The sequence below is a fragment of the Sphaerodactylus townsendi genome, linkage group LG10 (assembly GCF_021028975.2).
Source record: "Sphaerodactylus townsendi isolate TG3544 linkage group LG10, MPM_Stown_v2.3, whole genome shotgun sequence".
NCBI lineage: Eukaryota > Metazoa > Chordata > Lepidosauria > Squamata > Sphaerodactylidae > Sphaerodactylus > Sphaerodactylus townsendi.
The window spans coordinates 26,888,079-26,911,011 of record NC_059434.1 but is presented as its reverse complement, the minus strand read 5'-3'; the positions used below and the strand labels follow the sequence as shown (position 1 = coordinate 26,911,011).

Genomic DNA, 22,933 nt, shown 5'->3' with positions numbered 1-22,933 from the left:
TGGGGAATTTCCTTCTGGGTTGGAAACAAAGCATTCTTGTCCACATCTTCTAAAAGGGCAGCAAGCGGGATCCTAGTAACTATCGATCTATAAACCTGTTGGATATAGCCTATAAACTTTAAAGCAAACATCTGCTTCGTAAGCAGAAGTGTGAGCAGGGCAATAAGGCCATTCACCCAGAACAAGCTGACCTCAGAAAAGGATAAAATATTATAGATCATTGCATGATCTACTTCTCCACACAATGCATCAAGTGTCCCACCAACACCTTTATGTGGTATTTCTAGATATAGCTCCTCCATTTGATTCAGTTGACAGAGAAAATTTTTTGACATAAGCTAGAAAAGTTTACCCAACCTTCCCGTGACTCAAAGAAAATTTCCATTCTTTTGCAGGTGGATTACATGATTTTATTGTCCCTTACTTGAGTAGGGCATAGGAGGCTGTTATTCAAGCTTAGCAACTTCTGTAGCAACTTAAAAATTTAGCAGCTTCTCTAAGTATTAACTATGCCAAGACAAAGTTATTTGGGAAACAGCCCCACAATTGCCATGTTCCTGTTGCTCAGTGTTTTAGAGTATTTCAGAATTCCATCTATGAAATACTCTCTTGGAAGGTCCCTCTTCGAAAAGACACAGTTCTTCAGATTCTGAGGACCATTCTAAACTAGGCTTCTTGATTGATCCTGTCTTGATAATTGTATCACAGCAAGACCATAGGCCAGCTTCTATATGGAGTAGAAATCTAAGGCTGGAATTTTCCCCCTGCTACAAATGACTCAAATTGGATCACAACAGACTCAAATTGGATCACAACTTGTCTAACATTATGTGCTACAACTTGGGTTGGAGATTCAGATGAAACAAATACCAGATTCGTCCCAAATCTGGGCAAATTCAGGCATATTCAGACAAAAAATGTCTGAATATGTCCTGGCCAAATATGTACGAATCCAAATGCAAGGTATTCAGGCTTCTTGGTTTTTTTCGCGTTTTGGCCTGAGGGGCACATTTTTAAAGCTAGCGGCATCAACATTTCAGGGTATCACCCAGAGACTGTCCTGATGATACCACCCAATAACTATTTTTATGAAACCAACCGAGTTCGGTGAAGTTTGGTTCAGAGGGGCCAAAGTTATGGATCCTCAAAGGGGGTGCCCCATCCCCCACTATTTCCATTGAGAGTTAACAGGAGATGAGGGCTACCCCTTTGAGGGTCCATAACTTTGGCCTCCCTGAACCTAGAATCACCAAATGTGGGTTGTATCATAAGAATAGTTACTGGGTGATACCCAGAAGTTTTGGTGTCACTAGCTTTAAAAATGCACCCCTGACAGGCACCCCAAACAATTTGCCCAAGATTCTTTGTTCTGCAGTGCTTGGCTCCATTTTAGGCAATGGGGAATTTCTGAGTGTGTAAGACAGAGGCACCAGACTTTCAAGGTGGCTCCAGGAGGTCCTCCTAGTAATAGCATCCATGCTTGGTGAACTTTCCTTCTGGGGGTTCAATTTTATGGCCCACTCCTACACATTAAGCCTGCTGGCTGAGTTCTCTCAGAACACTCTCAACTCACGCCCCCCACCCACCCCCAAAAGCATCAGGTTCACCCTCAACTGGGTGCCCACAGCATTTTACTCTCCCACACCCGAATTTTCGGGTATATCCGAATCATTTGTCTTATTTGGGCATACAGATAATTTTATGCCCAAATAAATCCAAATCCAAATTTTACCGAATGTTTAGGGTACTTACCAAGCCTAGTTACAACTTAAGGTAAGCCTTTAGAGTCATTTGCTTTCACACCACACAATCTGCCATGTTAACAGGACACTACTCATATACAGGTTCTTCAGTGTATTTGTGTCTGTGATACAGTAGCACTTGAGGACTTTTCCCAGTACATGCTGTGTTGTCTTGTATAGCATGAACCCAGATAAGAATTTCTGGTATCCATTTTAGCGAATCTGATTGCATGCACAGCTGAGAAGATAATGATATTGTTTCTCTCAGATGTAGCCCCACATGTAATATGCATGGCACACTCTGGCTGCCAAGAAAATATATGCAATAATGGGGGTCTGAATATTAAAACCTATAGTTTTGTGATCTAATTGTGAACCATCCTATCTTGATGATCTTTATACGGGAGCCAAAGTGGTGTAGTGGTTAAGACCAGGTGGATTATAATATGGAGATCCGGGTTTGATCCCCCACTCTTCCACCTGATAGGCAGAGGCTTATCTGGTGAACCATATGTGTTTTCACACTCCTACATTTCTGCTGGGTGAAGCTGGGCTAGTCACAGTTCTTTGGAACTCTCTCAGCCCCACCTACCTCACAAGGTGTCTGTTGTGGGTAGAGGAAGGGAAAGGAGCTTGTAAGCCACCTTGATACTCCTTACAGGAGAGAAAGGTGGAATATAAATCCAAACTCTTCTTCACACTCTTCCCACATTTTCCTATGTTTTATTTAGAACAGCTTTGTAATGACTTTTGGCCACATGCAAAAAAAAATTACTAGACAATGAGAGAGGGAAAGTAAAGCTTCTGTCTCTACCCTGTTTCAAGGAAGGGAAGAGAAAGGAGTTCTGTTTCTTTTCCCTTTTGCAACTTCAGTGTGTAGCTATTTTGCTCAGGGGATGGGCTCAGAATGCTATTCCCAGCTCATCCCCTGAAACTTAAATGTTCAGCAGCTTGACGAAATCCAAACATATCAGCTCACATTCTGATTGTGAGTATTGAACAAGGTAACTTTGCAAACACTTTCTCTGAAAAGAACTGTGGTATCTCGATGTAAGAACAGAAGTATTCTAACAAATGGGTCCTTGCCAATTGACTGCCTTCAATATCAATCCAAGTACACTGTCCTAGTAGGAATCTCAAGCAGCAAAATGCTTGTCTTTATTTATTTTTTGCTAGACCGTCCCTAAGACAAGCTCTGATGAAGCCTGGATGTTTTTGATGATTAATGCCACTGAGATCTGATATTCTAGCTAAAGCTATCAGATCCGTGAAGGTAAAGATTTCTAAATCCATTCCAGCCTAGTCGAGCTACACCGGGTGGAGTACGGAAATACAGCTAACTGGATGGCAGCCCACTGATTTTCAGATCTTTCCTTTACAGCAAGATAACACTCAAACTATTTTGAAAGGTGTCAGTCAAACTGGTTGGAGGAAATAGGTTTTGAAAAGCTTGAAAATGAGATCCCAAAATAAAAGTTGAGACATGGATGTACAATTTCACTTATTTTTTTAAAGAAAAAATCCCAAGTATGTGGACTAAAGGTGATAAAACACTGATTTGTTCTCAATAGCAAGAACTTTCTGTGTTCAATACTTGGAAAAGTCAGAGTAGAAGTGTACAGTCCCTTTCCCCAGCAAATAAGATGCACCTGAATAACCAGGGGCAGCCATTGCTGCTGGGGAATTGAAGCTTTAAGCAAGCAACAAAATAACAAGAGGATTTACAAGGTAGGAATTGCATGCTGCAGAGACCCGGGTGCATTGATTGGCTCCCAGCGGGCTTTGGCTGAGGGGGAGGAGCCTGGGCATTATATATAAGGCGCCTCTCCCGGGTCAGCGCCCTTCCAGTGGACGAAGACCCAGCAAGGCGCGATGGTGGTGTAGGTTGGCGTCGCGCATAAGGCCTGGAAGGGAGACTGGTTACAGCGGCCTCTAAACTTGCCTTTTCTTTCCTTTTTTCCGAGCTTTTTCCTCACCTTGCTTGTTCTCACTTTTATTCCCCTTCTTTCTCCTTGCTGGTCGTGACCGGTCATCGCTACGCATGGGTCCCAAGCGGGCCAGAGCAAGGAACTAGCCCGGGCAGAGCTTCGAGCCCTCTTAAATAAGTTCTGCGGTTCAAGACTGGACCCGACCGGGGTCTCCCGGAAGGCGGACCCGGTGGTCGGTGATTGGTGCCCCAGCGGCGCCGAAGCGGCTCGCGGCTTTAGGTCTGTCCCCCCATTGGCGGGGGCAGGCCGGCATGGCGAAGTGGAGCACCGCTTCCCGGCCGGGGAGGGCTCTCCACAGCGGCCTCTACGGAGCCGGCCGGCGGCGGCGAGCACTGATCGCTTTCACTGTGATGCGCCCAACTTAGCGGATGCGGCTGATGCACCTCTCGCAGGCCACCATGCGGCCGGTTGTGGCCAGCGATTCACGGTCCCCGCTGGGTGCAGGGGAGCGGAGGCCCTCCGCGATCAGCGGTTTGCTGGCGTGGCCGAGCACTTTAAACTTGCCGAGGCGGAGGCCCCTCCAGCTCCTGCGCCGCCAGTCAGCGGCGTCCCACATCCAGTGGGCGCATCCGTTCAACCCCTCCCGTTCGGGAGAGCAGGAGGAGGGAGGCGAGTGCGTCGAGGCGTTCCGGTCCTCCAGAGCCCGGTCTCCCAGCTCTTCCATCTTCGAATTGTGAGTCCTCGGCGAGGAAGAGCGATGCCCAGGTTGAAATTTTGGTTCCAAGGGGAACACGTGCCAGCTTCTCTCCCCATTTTGGATCGCCATAAGCGCCCAGGCGGCTTAGCAGGGGTCGCGGGCGACCCTTCCCAGCCCGGCTTCAGGAGCGACCGCGGCAACCGTACCTGGAGTCCACACCTCCTCCAGGAAGACTCGGGAAGCTTTTCGGCACTCGGCGGAGTACTATAGCCGGTATATATTCAAGTTTCCCCGCTGGGAAGGCCGATATGAGAAGCTTGTCGGAAAGCCGACCAGACAAGCCGAAGCCCGGGGACCCGTGACGGCAGCGTACTTTTAGCTTAACTGGCTGCAGAGGTTTCGCGCTGAATTCCTGGCCCACCGTGCGGAGGCCGCCCTACCACCTGCCGAGGCCTGGCACCCTGCGGCGGCCCACATGATCCCACGATGCTTTCGCGAGCTCGGTGGCCTGGCGGCAAGCCAGCAGCCATTGCTCGCCTCACGATATGAAGCCATCCGAAGAGCAGCGTCCCACAAGAGCGAGTTCAGCTGGGATCTCATCCCGCGACCAAACCTGGATGAGAGTCGTGCGATCCAGCCGACCATGAAGGGGCCGTCCGAGCCATCTGCCCCAAAAATCGCGAGAGCTTTCGCGGGGCGGGCGAGGGGCAAAAGAGGTTTTGTTGGGAATTCAGCAGGCTTGCCAGCGGCCCAAAGTGCAGGTTTGAGCATGTTTGGTTTCCAACTGTTCTGGCAGTCATGGCAGAAGCGAGCTGCCCCAAGCAAACGTGGGCGCTCCCCCTTGCGGCAAAGGCCCGGTCTCCCGGCGCCGGGCCCACAAAAAGTTTCCGGTGGTCAAAGCAGGTGCCTTACCCGCCCGCATAAAACATTGGCGACTTTTCCCAACTGCAGTCGGCTGGGCTCCCACACCTGTTTGCCTTCAGCGCTTTGCTGGAGTGTGGCTTGCAGCGTTACCCAGACTGAAAAGGTCTGATGCCAGCGTGCCTGCTGGGGGAAGGTTTCTCCTCTGGTTTTCGAATCCCCTACGAGGCCCTCGCCCAAGTGTACCAAATGGCCCGGACAACTTAAAAGTGCGGTCGAGAAACTCCCTGGCGTGAGTGGCTGACCTTACACTTGCCAAAGAAAATCAGGGCCCGGTCGCATAGCGCATGGCCCCTTCAGCCACCACGCCCTCCTTCAGCCTGCGAGGTCTCACCAATTGGCATGGTGCCCAAAAAGCCCGGGGAGTATCGTTTAATTCAACACCTCTCCTACCCCCCAGAGGCGACTCCGTTTATCATTTCACAGACCCGAGGTCTCTGTTAGTTCGATATGCCACCCTGGGCCGAGGCCATATCTGCCTCCATTTGGCAGGCGAGGCACTGGGTGCCCTTCTGGCAAAATGTGACATTCAATCTGCTTTCACGGCTCCTGCCCATTCCATTTCCCCTGGATTTCGAGGACTGCTGGGCATCCATTTCCAAGAGCAGCGCTGGTTTTGTGAGACAAAGAGCCATGCCCATGGGCTGCTCTTTTGCCTGCGCAGCTTTGGAGAACTTTCATGCACGTTCCTTGAATGGGCATTCAGCGAAGGGTGCCACTCCGGGCCGAGTGACTCATTATCTGGGTGATTTTTTTGTTCATCGGTTTGGGCAGGGCACCAGGGAATGTGATTTTGCTTTGCAGGCTTTCCAGGCCCTGCCCGTGAGCTTCAAGGGGTCCCCTTGGCTCCCCAACAAGACAGAGGGGCCCTCCACTTGCCCTCTGCTATTTGGGCATCCCACCTGGACTACCGGTTCAAGGCATCTCCTGCAGCTCCCCTGCGGTTAAGCTCCTGGCCCTCCACCACCCTGCTGCAATCCGTTGCTCCATTTCTAAAGAAACATGCAGGGGTTAGCCATGAGTCAATCCTTACTGGGCCACACTTTATTTCGCTTGCAGGGGTGGTGGCACCTGGCAGGGCGTTCTGCTCTCGGCTGGCTAGAGTCCTTGTCAGGCTGCCAAGCCCTCTGATCTACGCATCAGGGTATCCCGGAGGGTCTGAAGGAGGATCTGCAGGTCTGGCTGGCTGTTCCTTCAGAGCCTTCAAGCGGCATTTCCTGTGGCAGGCACCTCTGGAACCGGCTTGGAGTTGCAGGTGCACTCTGGCAGCGCTCCGGTGCCTTTGGTTTTTTTGGGGTTTACTTTCAGGGGGGTCGGTTGGGCTTCAAAGGTCTCTACGGCCCCGGCCTGGCATTCACGCAGGGTATCACCAGGGATCTCACTTTTCTGGAGCCAGGTTTCCCCATCTTGGTGAAGCCCGGTGCCTGCGTCTGGCCGACCTTTGGCAAAATTGAAGGGTGCTTTTCTGGTGCTGATAACCAGGCTGTGGTTAGATGAGGTGAACAGGCAGTCCCTCCAAAATTCGGCCGCGAGGTCATGCGCGGCAGTTGCAATTTGGTTCTTACCTGCCTCTCTTTTAACATTTCCTTTTAAAAGCTGCTTCGTTCCAGGTTTTGCAGAATGAGATTGCTTCAGCGCCTATATCTGCGCCAGCAGGTGGATGCGTTTTCGGCGCCCTGGCCCACGGGGCGGAGCTGTTCCTGGCGACAGTGCCCGGCGTCCCTCTGGAACCTTGACAGCGAGCAGTCATCACAGGTGTTTTGAACTTCGTTGGCACCGGCCACATGCCAGAGCAGTACGACCCGAGCGATCGCGGGACTTCGTGAAGAGCTGCAGCCGTGACCACGGGGAGGATATCCTTGGCCCGGCGGGGTGGACACGGGCCTCCTCCTCGAGTACCTTGTCCGGCTTCCATGGGCGGGGAGATGCACTCCGCACCATGGGGAGTGCAGCTGGCCGGCATCGCCTTCTATTGCAGGGTCTCGGCGGTTTTCGGACGTTACCAAAGGCGTCCGTCGTCTTGCACCGGCTGGTGGCTACAGTTGGCGCAGGGTCGGCCCTAGGCAGAGGGATCTCAGGCGCACAGTCACCAGGGGAGGTGCTTCGGGCAGTCACCCGAGTGCTCGCGGCAGGAATTATTGTGTGTGCTTCGCAGCTATGGCGCTTGCTCTTCACAGCCGCTTTCCACCTGGCACACCATGGGGCTTTCAGGCCGAGGGGGTGGTCGCGCCCCACCGGGGATCGGCCTTCCAGCACCGGGCTGCAAAGGGAGCACCTAGTCCTGTCTGCAGGGACATGCCAGTCTATGCGTGGCTGGCTCTTTTCAAAAAAAAACCGACCAGGAGTTACGGCGGTGCTTGGAGTCACCACATGCCAGCCCCTACGAGGCGACGCCTCCTGCCCTCCCTCCACTCATCCCGGCGTGGCTCCTGAAGGCGTCGGTTGGCATGTGTTCTTAGTGCATGAGGATGGGTCCCCCTCACCAGGTTCCAGTTCCTGGCGGTGTTCGGGCATGCCTGGCCCGGGCTGGAGCTGCCGGCACGCTGAATTTGGCCTGCACTCCTTCAGGATAGAGACGCATACGGCTGCGGCACAGGATGGTAGAGACGCTTAGAGAAGACATTTGGCGCTTTGGGGCAGGTGGTACGGTCCGGGGCCTTTCGGTGTACGATGCGCCCACACCCTGACTTGTTAATTCTTTCCACGAAGTGCCTCCAGGGGCGCCGCAGAACGCTGTCTATGTCGACGGAAGATTGATTATTGAATTGATGTAAGGGCACAGCCCTCGAATCTAACCGTGCTGAAGAATCACGCCTGCGCCGGACTGGGGCCGACATCACCGGACTTCGGGGCGCCCGCGTGAAGGATTGTGTGGATGGGGCAGGGGCACATGCTGTGGCATGAGCTGGAGCCCAAAATAATTGAATATGATATTATTTTCCAGTCGGCCACACCGGGCGTATTGGTCATTCATTTGGGGAGGAGGACCTCCCCTGCCAGGTCAGACCTTGACCTGCGGTGTCGCGATGGCCACCACACTTGAGACTTTGCCAGGCATAGGCCTGTGTATGACCTTGGTTTGGTCTACCGAAGAGATGCTGCAGCTGGCGAAAGATTCCACTGGAGGAGCTGTGGATCCCACTGCCGATGGACAGAGGGCCTGCGAGAAAGGTCAACAAGGCGGCACGCCAAAGTGGTCCTCTCCTTGGGAAGCGGTGGCGAACCACTCGAGATCTCCGGGACAACGAGAGACTTCTTCGAGCCCGGATGAAGGCGTCCGCCCTGACCAATGGGGTTTGGACATGTGGGCTTCAGTCCATTCTACTTACTCTCCTCCCGATGGTTGAGAATAGGGACAGGCTCGAAGCGAGGCTTGGGCGATTGAGAGCTGCGAGGAGGAGCAGCTTCGTGGCGGGTTTAGCAGCGGTGTCGCACATCTGGGGAGAGAACGAGCCTTCCGGCTAGAGGCTCCCAGGCATTTGTGCCCTATTATGGGCCAGGAGAGGTGAAAGTGCGGGCAGGCTGGCAGGCAGAGCAGGCGGGCAGCTGCCATTCCACCAGGGAGTGGGGTTGGAGTCGGGACGTGTGAGGCGGCCATGGAGCTTAGCCCGGTGCCCGACACCACCCAGCAGAAGCAAGGCAGGAGGACGGGCTGTGTGCGGCCTTGGGGCTTAGCCGGTGCCCGTCTCCTCAGCATGGGCGGGAAGAGGGTGGAAGCAAGGAGTGTTATCTCTGGGGCTTCCCTTCCCGCCAGTCCCATATGATGGGATGGGATGTGCGACCCGTTTGCCGCCCAGCTCTTTTGTATATAGTTATTGCTGTTATGTTTGATATTTCAATAAACGGGCTGCGGCCCATTCCTTTTCCAGCCTGTCGTCGTGGTGTATTTATTGTGCAAGTAAGTCTCACCATCTGCAGCAAACAGGTTTGTAGGAAAAAGCTTATTTTCCAAGTCCCTATCTCTTTCTCTTCATTCTTTCACTCAGCTGAACTGACTTATGTCTGATCATTTCCTGTTCTACCTCTACCTGAAAACTTTGTTTTTTAATTTTTTTAACCCGCACAGACCAGGATTAAACTGAGATGTAAATTCAGCCTGAGCAGCAAGCTGCTGCCATGTTAAAATTGGCCCAACAATATCCAATTAGAAAACTTAAACTGTTTTCCATTTCTGCTTAGAGACCAACATTTTTATCAGTGTTAAGTGTATTAAGTGAAGAATTAATAATAGAGAAAGAAAACCCCTGAAGGTTATTGTAAATCCCCATAATAACAACCTCCAAATTATCACTTGCTGTACAAGCAAATACATTATTTAAAATGGAAAGTCTTTTGATAAAGAAAATATTTATTACCCAAGCTGCACTAAGCAGAATGTTTTTGCACCAGCAAGGATGAAAACAGTGCAGATTAGGGTTGCTAATCTTCCATGTTCTGGGGTGAGGAAACATAAGACAGCATTATGGAAGCTTAGGGTAAAATATGCTGAGAAGTGATGCATGCTTTTATGCAGGTGAGGAAATGTTATCTAAATTCTCACACCGGGGTGTATATTTGGGTGGGCGTCGGCGAGAGAGGGAAAGATTAATTTGGGATTCCTCTTGCTTCATTTAAAAACATTCAAGGCACAGAAAGGCTGAGAACGGATAAACTATAAATAGGGAAGGGAATAACATTCCTAGTTTTAATGCTAACATCAACTATAAGTGGAGTCTAATACATAGCCATTAGAAGTTAGAAGCAAGAGTTCAAGTTGGAAGCAAACTACACAGGTGGTAAAGTAACATTGTGACGCCATTGTTCCAAGCATTTTGCTCCATCATATAAAATCATATCATATATGCTCCATCATATAAAATCAAGCAAAGATTTCTATGCAAACCTTGAGCACACATATAGACATAATTCCTTTTTTTTTTTTGCTTGGGTTTTTCTTGTACATAGAAGGCCAGATGTCAGGGAGAAGGTTAGAACAGAAGCCTTCTTATTTACATTCTGATATATCCAGAAGAAGCACCTTCTCCCAAGGTGAAGTAATCAAGCACTAGATTTTCCCCATGAAGTTTGAAAAACCATCCTTGTAACTGCTCTGCTAAGAGATACCAATATTTATTGTCCTCAGTAGATGATAATTTGTATTAGAAAAATAAAATCTACATATGCTTCTGCCCCCTTATAGTAGACAATAAATTTGGGACCAGTTATATTCCAGGGGAGATACCCTTGTTTGCCCCATGAGTGAATGTTGTGGTTATAAAAAATGATAACACTAAATACCATACAGAGGGGAAATATAACATTTTCAAGCATTACAATATTACCCTCTTTCCCACCCAACAGACAAGAATATACATTGATCTCACCCTCAAGTGTTTAGCAGGCCTCTAAAACATCACTGCTGCCAAACAAATACAATTATTTTATATCAGCATACTAAAAGAAAAGTGCCTGGAGCTTAGGTAAGTCTGCGGAATGCAGATTTCTATCGAGTTGATGATTTTACTTATACTGAGAGTCATTCAAACCATTGTGAATACGTCTCACCTTCTGGGATGATTTATTGGTGGCTTTAAGGGAGAAAAAAATCAGGGCAGACAAAATATTGATATAAGCCTGCTTTAAAAATACAAACTATTATTTTGTGAAAATTACATACAGGCCCCTTCAGGCAACGATCACCCAACTGAGCTGGTGACAAATCTGTTTACAGTACATAAAGCTTCATTCTCAATTGCACCTGATAACAAGCGACTGTTGCTCTTAGGAAGGAAAACAGGCCTTTGCCAGTTGAAGACAAATGAGAACAGATGCTGGGGAAAAATGGCACTACGCTGTTATTATAATGACAGATTAAAAGCGATCCAAATCTAAAAACAATTCTCCAACTGCGTTCAGCATTCATTTTCTTCCCCTGAAAATACCTGTCCTCAGATGCACCCCCTGAAAAGAAAGTCAGTTTGCAGAAACCAATCCGTCACCAGGAAGAAAAGTCCATATTTTGGCAAGTTTTCGCCTTTCAAATTTGACTATGGAACAGAATATTGCCTTACAGGAGTCTCATTATCCCTTAAGCAAGTTTTACAGGGATCTAAACGAATGTACTTTGATAGAATTAGCCTGGATTTTCTCTGATGTCAATGAGACAGGCAAGATGCTCAATGCTGTATAGAAACCTGTTAGAAATGGCAGGAGCAGGAAGGTAATCCCAGCAAGCTCATGGAAACATGCTTTGATAACATCATCAGCGAAAGTTTATGGATTTTCTCTGTGGATTTTATGGTGTGCTGACTGAGAAGCTTTCCACACAAACCTTTTAAAATGTTCTGAGCAAGGAAACAAACCGTTTACTCCACGGAGCTCTGCATTATTTTTACCCCAAAACATTTTATTCCCGGCTCCAAAACATTTTTAAATGAATGTCCTTTTAAAATGACTCTTTAGTTTTTCAAAATGGCTTCTCTTGCCTGTGCAATCTCTTAAGGCCTCTCTGCCTTCCCTGAACTTTCTCCTTGGGTCCATTTTGTGAACTCACTCTCTTCCCCCTTTTAGAGCATTTCTGAGACTTTTTGCAATTTTTTGGGCTAATCTTTGAAGCATCTGATTATACGAGAAACAGAGAACTACAGCACAAGGCTGTGAAACCCAGAAAGTATCGATTCGACAATGAACTAAAAAAATTGTAATCATATACTTTATTGTTATTTTAATTATGTATGTTGGCCATCCTGAGCCTGAATTAGACTGAGGAGGGCGGAATATTAAGTTGAATAAAATAAATATTAATAATAAAAATCATGTAATGGTGGCCATGGATACTTTCAAGGGGGTGAGTGCGGACATACATTGCATTAAAAGGGGGCAATTGAAAACGTTTCAGAAACATTTTAGGTGCTTTGTGCAGAAAGGGCCTATGAATTGCCTTAAAAAAAATCATGTCTTTAAGAAAGCTAAATAGATATTAGAATCTCGTGCTCCTGACATGCTTTCATTTTGAGCTGGGCAAACGCATTTGCCTGTGGTTATCGCCAAAGAATCCTGGTGATTCATGCAGAGTAGAGGTTCTCAACCAGCACCTTTCCTGATGACTGTCAAGTATTTTTAGAATGTGGGTGTAATTGGCTGGAGTCTTTTGATTAGCCACTGGAGATCCAATTGGCTGTGCAGATTTTTTAAATGTTGCTATGGCAGCAGCCGCCATCACAGCACAATGATATGCACTGTAAGCTGATCGAATGTAAGCTGCAGCAGCCATTTTGTGGCTGGTTTCACTTCTTGTGGCAGGCATTTTATAGTGCCATTTTATGGTTGCCCCCACCACATGGTGTCAGACTTGCAAAGGTGCACACAGGCTCAAAAAGGCTGGGCGACCCTGATAGCAACATTTGAATCTTCTTCCACAAGCGCTGGTGTGAGCACATATAGCAGGTGTCATTGGCTTCCACACTGCTATTGTTACTCCTTGTCCAAGGAGTGTCAGAATGGGCAAAACAAATAGACAAACTTTTCTTTTGCAGGATGGCCCTAAGTTTGCTTTGCTAAGTACGCATTATATACTGCGCGAATATGAATAAATTCGACCCAGCATTGCATTTATAAGTTCGATTTGGCACCCCTAATTGTACCACAAAAAACTGGTAAAACTTATTGACTCGCGTATAAGTCGAGGGTGGGATTTTTAAAGGTACATCACCACTTACATGAAGTAGTGCTTGCAGGGTTGAACTACTCCACCTACCTTTCTGCCACTGGGTGCTTCCTCTCTCTCCGATTTTCCCTCGTTCTGTTCCTTTTCCTCCTTGGGCCTCTCTATTCCTGACTTTCAACTCCTTCCCGCTCTCTCGTGTTCCTCTTCAACAACCATGCTGCCTAATTCCCTCTCCTGCCTTCCAACCCAGCTTGCGTCTCTATATGCCCCTCCCAACTCCCCCGAGCCTGCCCTCCTCCCCTCAGTCTCGGTGCCTCCTGGGACAGCAGAGCCTCGCTGCCGACACTGTCTCCATGGAAACACGCTGTAACATTTCAAAAGAAGTAGAATGGGGGGAAAGAGGAATCCAAAAAGATTCTGGGAGGAAGGTGCAAGCTTCCTTATTAGCAAGCGTATTAGAACACAAAGCTTTGCTGTAATTCTGTGAGGAAGCAGCTTGACGTCTGCCTCGATTGGTGGGCAGGGAGGGGGGTTGTTGTGTGTGTGTGTGTGTGTGGGGGGGAAACAAGTGTGAGTTCCGAGCGGGAGGGCTCAGTCAGGCATGCACCCAAAAGCCAACTTTCCCCTTGTTTTGCACTAAAAGGAGGTTGCCCCCGCACAAGCGGCTTCTGCAGCCGCATGAAGAGCAACCCGGCGCCACAGCCTCTGCCGAGGCCGGGTCGCGGGGACTCCCTCTTATACTCGGACTTCCGGGGATGGCCCTGCACAAGCGGCTTCTGCAGCCGCATGAATAGCAGCCCGGCGCCCCGCCCCCAGCCTCTGCCGAGGCCGGGAGAAAGCTACGGAGACTCCCTCTTCGCCCTCCCGGACTTCCCGGGAGGGGATGGCCCTGCACAAGCGGCTTCTGCAGCCGCATGAAGAGCGCCCCGGCGCCCAGCCTCTGCCGAGGCCGAGAGAAAGCTGCGGGGACTCCCTCTTCGCCCTCCCGGACTTCCCGGGAGGGGATGGCCCTGCACAAGCGGCTTCTGCAGCCGCATGAAGAGCGCCCCGGCGCCCCGCCCCCAGCCTCTGCCGAGGCCGGGAGAAAGCTGCGGGGACTCCCCTTTCTCCCTCCTGGGAAGCCGTGCACCCAGACAAGCAGCAACAAGCGGCACCATCTTGGAATTGCAGGTACCAATTAGTGGTGACCCGCGTATAAGTCGAGGGGGCATTTTTCAGCCCAGGAAAAGGGTGTAAAAACTCGACTTATACGCGAGTATATACGGTAAATAGGATTGGGGTTGTGCTCAGTGACAGAGTATGTGCTTTGCATGCAGAAGGCTCAGGTTCAGTCCCTGGATTCTCCAGTTAAAAGGATCAGATAGTAGATGATGTGAAAGACCTCTGCTTAAAATGTTGTTACTAGGCAATGTTGACCTTTATAGATTTATTGTCAGTGTATGGAAGCTTCATGGGTTCAAACTTATCATGGCCAATGCCACCCTTCAGAGGACATATAGAAAACAGCTGTCTAGTTTACTAGTTTGGAGCTGGAATCACAAAGAATGTCTTATGAGAGGGGGTCGGGAAGGGAGGTACTAGGACTCCAGAATGTTAATGGGAAGCCGTACACTGTGATCTTACAGGGTGAGCTGATCAGATCTTCCCAATCTGCAAAGAGGCAGTGCAGGGTGATGCTTTCAGCTGATTGGGATTACGAGAGTCAGAAATTAATTAAAATTAAAATATACCTTAGGGCCTTAAAATATAGGTCACGAGAAATATTATAGCATAATAATAAAAAATAATAATCCAATTAAATAAGCAAACGACTAAAGAGTAAATGTCAATAATTTATCAGAAGACAAAAACAGTTTAGGACCCAACAGGGTATTTTAACAGGGTATTTTGTTGTGGCATCTACCTAAAAATCACTAGTCTCCTTGAAGAGAAGGATGGCAGCTCGGATACTTGGACGCCACTCTCTCCGGGATGCACAGGAGGCAGGAGCAAAGATGAGGACTTCCTCTCAGGGGAAGTCCTCTCAGAGGACTTCCTTATACTGCCAGTGTGTGAAAAGCTCTCTTGAGACCCGCTTGAGAGTGGTAACTACTGGCTCTTGAAAAGGTGGAAAAAATTACACCAAGGAAGCGCTTCAAGAGCACACTTAAGCAGAATTAATTCTAAAACATTTTTCTCTGTGGCCCTGATAATGAAAGAAATAATGACTTACAAGATGTTTGCATTAAGGTCTTCCTGTTTTTCATGAAAGAAAAAAGATTTACACATAGCTGACAAAACAAAATCTTCATTTCTCTCTTACGAACAAAATGATACTCATGAAGCTTGAGACATTTAAATGTCAGCCCATAGGGAGAGTCCCTTCTAGAAACACATTTGGCTACACACGCACCCCACTCCCAGGGAACTTTGGAGAATTCAAACAATTGAAACACTTTCCTGATAAATTTTTTAAAAATAACCCTGATATTATTGGCTGCCCAGATTACTTGGTCACAGAAAAGCCCTTTGTTCCTACCTCCAGGAAATTAACAACCCTATTTTACAAAACACATTCAGAGGTTCAATATTGTGGTTTAGAAAATCAACATTTTGTCATGCTTTGTTCTTGAAATGTCTTGATTTTTTAAATGTATGACACTATATCCACCAGCTCATACTTGGTAATGAGAATGAATTTGAGTTTACTAGCTAAGAAAGGCATCACTATGCACCAGCCTCAACTCTACAGAATAAGGGCAATGTAAAAGAGTGCTTCATCAATGGAGTCTGGCTGTAATATTTTGCAGAAGAAAGGAATAAGTATTTAGTGTACAGAAGGGGAGATTCAGCATTCTCAATGATACGGCAAAATCCAAGTCTGCCTACCTTTTTTAGAACACTGCATACACTGAGCCCACAAAATTGAAAAGAACATGACAGTCTGTACCTGGAGAGAACTCTCCATTTAGGTCAAAATCCAGTGGAACTATAGAACTCAAGTGTATGAATATGTACACACAAAAGATCAGCAACAACTTTTGATTTAAGTACTATATTGCTGAAATGTGCCTCCCGGGTGGCAAGCTCAAAATACCTGCCAACAAAACCCCCCCAAAAGTCCAAAGTAATAAGCACGAGAGCTCCGTACTTTCACAACATTCGGGAACACTAGAGAATATTAATATTCCTGTCACAATTTCTGTCATAAATACTAGATTGACACTGATGACACCAGGATCAAAATACATAATCCACTTCCACCATCATTATGTGTGCATGCAAGGACACTCATTTTTTTAAAAAGGGAGTGCCTGTGGATTGAAATTTTTCCATCTTCCCTAACATTGGACACCAAAAAACAGAATTTCAGGAGATATTTCAGGCTGTTGTATGTGTGTGGAGAACCGTGCACAAGAATTTGTGCTCACAGAAATGCTAGGCTGGATCTAACCCATTTTATACTTGTGTAGGAGGGGATGAAAGCATGTGAATGATCCTAAGGTATGATCTTAGGGAATGATTGTAAGAGTAGTTCCCAGACCCCACTATGTGCAGAGTTTATGGGATGCAGCCCTTTGGCGGTGACTGATCAATGGAAGATTATCAAAAGATAACCATTTTAGCCCTTGATGCTCATCATCCTTACTGACACTATGAACTGAGTCTCTGTAGACTCAAAAAAACATTTCTGATGACTGATATGAAGGAATACAAATAAACAGCACAACGCCAGAAAACAAACTGGAATTCAGAAGACGAAGAAGCTAAATAATAATTTAAAAGCAAACAAATGAACAGGCGAAAAGACAGCTGCAGATTTCTCCACAAATAAGTGGCAACAGTAGGGATCATCATCTTAATCTGGCTATCAAATGGGCAGGAAAATGCAAACCCTCAGCGATGTTCGCTTGTCAATGCCATTTCATTTAATAGTGGACTCCACTTTAGCTTGCCTTGTTCCATGCATCAATACTTGAAGGATACTCAGGAGCAGTATAATATGAGATTCAGCAACAAATTGGGCCTGGCTGCTTCCATGTATGTAACTCTGCAAAAAGAGAGAGGAAGAGAAATAAATAATAGATTACTTGGAGCAGAAAATTTAAACAAAGATATAATTAGCGCTGATGCAATTGAATGGAATTAAAAACAAAACCGGGCTGCCAACACAAAATACGAAGAAGAGAGGAGCGTGCACATAAGACACAGGAAGGTATCAGTAGAGCTGCACCTTAATATATTCTTGCTCCAAGCAAAGTAACTTAAAATGCTGGGGAAAAAACCTTCAGAGCAGGGTTGATGTCTTCATGCCCTGCCGGTGCACTCCTTGAGACAAGTGATTGGCTGCTATTGAAAATGGAACATTGGATGAGATAAGCCCTCTGATTCACCAAGCAGCTTTTGTGGTTTTAAAGCACTTTTAGCATGAGTGCCAAAATTTGTTTTTTTGTTGTGTTGTAATTCATATCTACTTCTGACATTACCAGGGAAGAAAAAAGCCACTTATTATACCATTTAAAAATAACAGACACTGTCTGAGTTCAAACTTCTAACCTCTAAGCCAAGGGCCAGTGACCTTTTACAATTAAAGAGCCAAAGTATGTGAACATTTAGAGCAAAGAGGAAGCCCATTGGCATAACTGAAATATATACAGCTTCATATTATCAATGACATGCTGATTGACCAATGTTTCTGAAGTTCTAACACTTACTATACAACAGGGGCACATGCAAGATCTGACAACAACTCATAAATATACATAGGACCATCCTGTGCAACTGTGTTAGTGCACTGCTATAAACTTGATACATTATACAATAATTAAAGATAGCAATTAAAACACATAAGTAGGAAGGAAGGTCAAGTGAGAGAATGTAATACAAAACAGAAAAAAATTTACCCACTGGTAGAAGACAATGATAGAGGGATGAATGTATCTCCCTGGAGATGGAAATCCATAGTGCCATGACCAGAATGCCCTGTTGCATGTTGTCACCTATCTCATCTCAGATGATGCAGGGATCTGAAGCAGAGTCCCTGAATATGGTGACAGTGGTTGGGTAGCTTCATATGGAAGTAGTGATGGAAATTGCAATCAAGTTGGTGCCAACTAATGGCGAGGGATTTCAAGGTGAAAGATGAACACAGGTGTTTTACCATTGCCTTCCCCTATATAGCAACCTTGGACTTCCTTGGTAGACTCCCATCCAAATACTAATTAGGCCCAACTCTGCCAAGCTTTTGAAATCAGTAGGCACCCTTAATGGTCCAAAGCCATAAAAGAGCTTTAGAGGTCAATACCAATATCTTGAATTTGGGTCATGGAAGCAAATGGGAGTCAGTGTAGGTGGAATAAGACTGGAGTGATATGGTCCCTATGATTTACAGTCAGCATTTGGTTAGAACATATACTATACCACTGTGACTTTCACACAGCCTCCAAGGGAAGTCCCACGTAGAGCATACTGCAGAAATCTCATCTAGATGTTAACAGGGCATACACCACTAAGGCAAGATCTTTTCCCACCCAGGAAAGGCCAAGGATGCTGAAAGAGGCTCCTGACCACTACTACTTTCTTATCCAAGTCCTAGCAGAACTTCCAAGTCATGGATTTATTACTTTAAGGGGAGTGCATCTCCCTAAGGCCGATTCCCCACGGTCAATTAATCACATGATACTCATGCGAAATATGAAGGATTCAGGAAGAACTTCCCACTGCCGAACAAGGATTCATCCTGGTTCTGACGCTCATTCTCCCCCTTATCCCGCGTTTTTGCCAAAACTGCCTGAAAGTACTACTTTTTCAAAAAACACGTCTTTGATCCAGTTTGGAGGGGAGGATCGGGGGTCTAATCTTGGTTCAAATTTCCCTCCATGGAACGTGACGCAAATGCCTTACAACCAATCAGTGTGCACGGTGCTGTTCTCGCGAGAGCGCGAGAGAACAAGAACCAACCAAAAACTTAGGAGGGGGAGACATGATGACGTGATGACACCATAACATCAGCACATTTTTGTGGGAGAAAAAAAGGTCCCGCCCCAACACGGCACGACAGCAATCAGAAGAGACCCACCAAGCTGATCGTGCGGCAGTGGGGATTGTTACATTTCTTGAATCTGAGATAGCTCTAGATGTCTTCACTGGAAACATGCTGCGGTGGGGAGGTTGAAACCTTGATGAAAAGGTGCAGTTTATTTTCAAACTTGGTTTGATCTAGATTGAATTTCCTGGTGGGGATTTCTCCAATTTCATGGACCACTCTGGTGTAGCATAGGAGATGAATCTTAACTGGATGAAGAAGCATACAACCTATCTCCAAGCTTCTCTGTGAGGCCAGCATCTTTGGGTTTTCCTGAGTCAGCATTGATACCATCCCCTGAGGCAGCAGGACCCTCATGACTAGAGGCCATAGTGTAAACCTGCCCACAACCAAATCTGCCACAATCTTCCAAAGAACTCCAGGAGCAGAGGAGGTGAAGGGATAAGGCTGAGGCATGGACCAGCCACAAGGGCGGGGGGTGCCTGGCAGCCTATGACCTCCCCTCTGCCAAGCAAAGGCTGGAAGAGACAGAAATATCATCTGGGTCCCAGTACTTCTCATGAATAGAGTAACTAAGTTTGCAACTGCAAAGAAGAGCGTAATGTGTTAACCAGTGGCACCTGTAGAGAAATACCATATGTAAGCCTGCAGAGATGCTGCAGCCAGTGTGGGATCAACTTGTTTGCAGTCTTTCTGGTCACCCCACCAATTGCTAGACCTGTTTAGCACCCATTTTTATTGCCTGACATTAGGACCACTGTGATTCTGCCTTTGGGGCTGCCTCCTGACTTTGCCTTTGATTGTATCATTGGACTCTGGGTTGTGACTTTTGGATTGTGACCCATGAACCCCTGCTGTCAGACCTTGTGGTTGTTGCGATTTGCCTCTCACCTATTTGCCAGGACATCCAGGGAGTCACAGGTTGCAGACCCTTGGTATGAATTGTAATGTGGCCCCAAGTTTTCCCTTCCCATGGGTTCTCTTTGCTGGGATGTTACCCTGTGGCAGTAGCATACTAGGCTAACCCTCACACCATGGACATGTATCTTCATTTACTTTGGCTTCTTTGCCTACAATAGATTTCTGTTGGCCTGATTCTGTATTGCCTGCTGTTCACAAATGCTGCAATTCACCGTGGCAACATAAATTTTTACACATAAACTCCTCATCTCACACTCATGCTGAGTTTCTATGATAAGCTGTCCTTGAACCATATGCCTCATCACAATTTACAGCCCACTCATTCTCATTTATACACACTAAAAGAGAAAGGGGGACGGACATAGAAACCAGTTCCTATTAGTTAGTTACCTCCACAGCAGTCTAAAATGATAGAACAAGATTAAGTCATATTTAGGTGTCTCTCTTACTGAAAAACACTTCTACAATCACTCCCATGGCAATAAGAACTCATGACATTGCAATCCTGATGGGGAATTTACAAATGTTAACAGCATAGGAAGCATTTCTTTGTCATCAATGATGACCCATAACTTCTGCACTCTAATACCTTCCATCCAAGACCATTGGAACAAACACATTCTTTAGCAGCATGGCCAGTTGATGAATTTCCCCAGTGTTATACAGCAGAAGCTCAGAATACCCCCCCTAAAAATGGGGGATTTAAATCCTTCCCAAAACAAAAGTCCAGACAAAGCCTTACACTTGGTGGGCAACAGGGTGAGCAGGGCATTCACTGCCACTAGGGTAGTGAAGCAGCTGGGTGGACAGGGCTTGTGCCTCCACTGTTGAGTATAAGTGGCCAGGAGGGTGGAGGAGTTGCCACTGTTGTTGAAATTATAAAGAAGCCAGGTGGATGAGTTGCTGCCATCAACCACACTGAGGCAATGAAGAGGCAGGTGGGTGAGTTGAGGAGCAGAGAAAGAATTCTGGCCAGCAGCCATGCCCACATTCATAGCACTCTGTTTGCAGTGGGGGAGAGGAGGAAATACTGTTGTCAGCAGGCATGAGAACAAGGGAGAGAGAAAGAGTGAAAGAATGATGGGAGGGAGGATAGAGAAAGAAAGAAAGAAAGAAAGAAAGAAAGAAAGAAAGAAAGAAAGAAAGAAAGAAAGAAAGAGACAATGCATGTGTGTGAGAAAGAATGTGACAGTAGAAACTGGGGGAGAGAGACCTAAAGAGAGAATCAGTAACAGCAGTTGTTGGGGGAAGTGAGAATGAAAGAAAGATTGACAGGCATTTGCACGGAGAGAGAGATGAAGAGCAACAGGAGGTATTATGGGGTGGGAGAACAATAGTGATGGGATGGGGCATGGAGAAGGAGAGAAAGTGAGAAAAGGGCTGGGAGTGAGAAGCAGCAGTAAAGGGGTAATGGGATGGCTGCTCTTGTACATTCTTATGGGTCACCACTTGCGAGTGTGCATGTATGATAATATTTTCTGGAGCACGTATAAAGGTTAGTTAACTGTACATAAAATAGAAGACAGACAAGCCCTCCCCTCAGGCTTACAATGTAAGTCAATAGCCAAGAAAAAGTGAATGATGGAAAAGGGCAGAGAAGCAAGATTAGTTTAGCAATTTAAGTATGGTAAAAGGAGTTAGCAACTTACATTACAGACAGTGATTGAACGAATGAGTTCAAGTTCTGAGCTCTGATGTATAAACAGGATTTTGACCTGTTGCATACCGTTGCATATCTTTCCATCGTTCTTTATTTCTAAAGTATCAATGAAGATAACCTTCCGGTTTCATATACAACAGTGACAACTTCCCAGCCCTTATTTTAGACTGGCAGAAGACACACAGGTGGAGCAGCACACAGAAGGGAATTAAATTAGTATCTGTAAAGATACATGGCCATGGAAATTGCTGTGGATATAAACGAGACTCTATCAAAACAAACATAGTAGCTGTCTTACTTAAAATCTGTACTGTGGGCACCTTTCTCTAAACTCTTCCCCCATTACACAAAACTCCTGTTGCTCCTCTTTAAATATAACAAATAGAACCCCCTTTCCTCTGTAATCAGAAGCCTCTGGACCAGAAGGGAAGTTTACTTAAAGGATGGAAATTAACAAAAGAATGAAGAACTTTTTGCCTAATGCTTGTATCCAAAAAGTCACAAGCAACTTAATTACATGGGATCTAAACATACAGAAATTTGTCAAAAAGAAGACTCAGCAACATCTCAAAACATAAATCATATCATGTAGGCATAACACCCAGCATCAGCAGTTATAAGCAAACATGCTGATGTCTGATTTTGTTTGAGCAAATCCTGTTCTGGTTCGAAGAGAGATGCACCCACACTATTGAAGCTACTACCTACAGTTCAGTCACACAACTGGTTCCTAGAGATTAAAATCCTCCAACGCAAAGCATCTCTGTGAAAACAGCAACCTGAAAAAAAGTTAACATCTCACCTGCCATAAACAGGTGGGTGGATACTGCTTACCAGTTGCAATCTGCATGAACAGAGCAGCCAAAAACATGAATTGCCGTGACATGGCACCAATCAACATGGTCAGGTTACACTAGTTAGACCCTTCAAGGAGCTGTTTCCATGTGGAAGATTTTGGAACACATGAGCAGACTTCTCATCAATGAAATATAGTCCCTTAACATAGAAGATGTAATATCATATCCACAAGAACGTTTCAGGGATAATTCAAAAACAAGGCAAGCACCCCAGCTGAATTGGATGCCTTTCCCTATTAGCTGATCTTCAGGTACAACTATTAAAGATTATGCCCAAGGTCTTCTTGCAACAGATATGTTCCCTTTGCAATGGCAAGTCACAATGGTCACAAGGCCCAGAAGACTTCAATAAGACTTAACTCACCACTAAAGGTCACTGCTTTGAAGATCTTTCTTACAAAACTTATGCAGAAGATAAAATTTATAAAAGCAGAAGATAAAAGATGTCATCTCCTAGTCTTGATATAAGTGTGATGTGATGTCATTTAAATCATACATTGGGTCATTCTGCACAGCACAAATAAGGCGTGTGGAGGA

General features: G+C 46.5%; 1 protein-coding gene across 2 annotated transcripts in view; it reads right to left on the bottom strand.

Moving 5' to 3' along the window:
* TUSC3 (tumor suppressor candidate 3) overlaps positions 1-22,933 on the bottom strand; it is a 182,425-nt gene that overhangs the window by 30,121 nt on the left and 129,371 nt on the right. For both annotated transcript variants that reach the window (XM_048509275.1, XM_048509276.1), the window contains one exon: positions 16,900-16,963. In XM_048509275.1, coding sequence (XP_048365232.1) covers positions 16,900-16,963 — 64 coding nt within the window. The remainder of the gene's footprint in view (positions 1-16,899; positions 16,964-22,933) is intronic.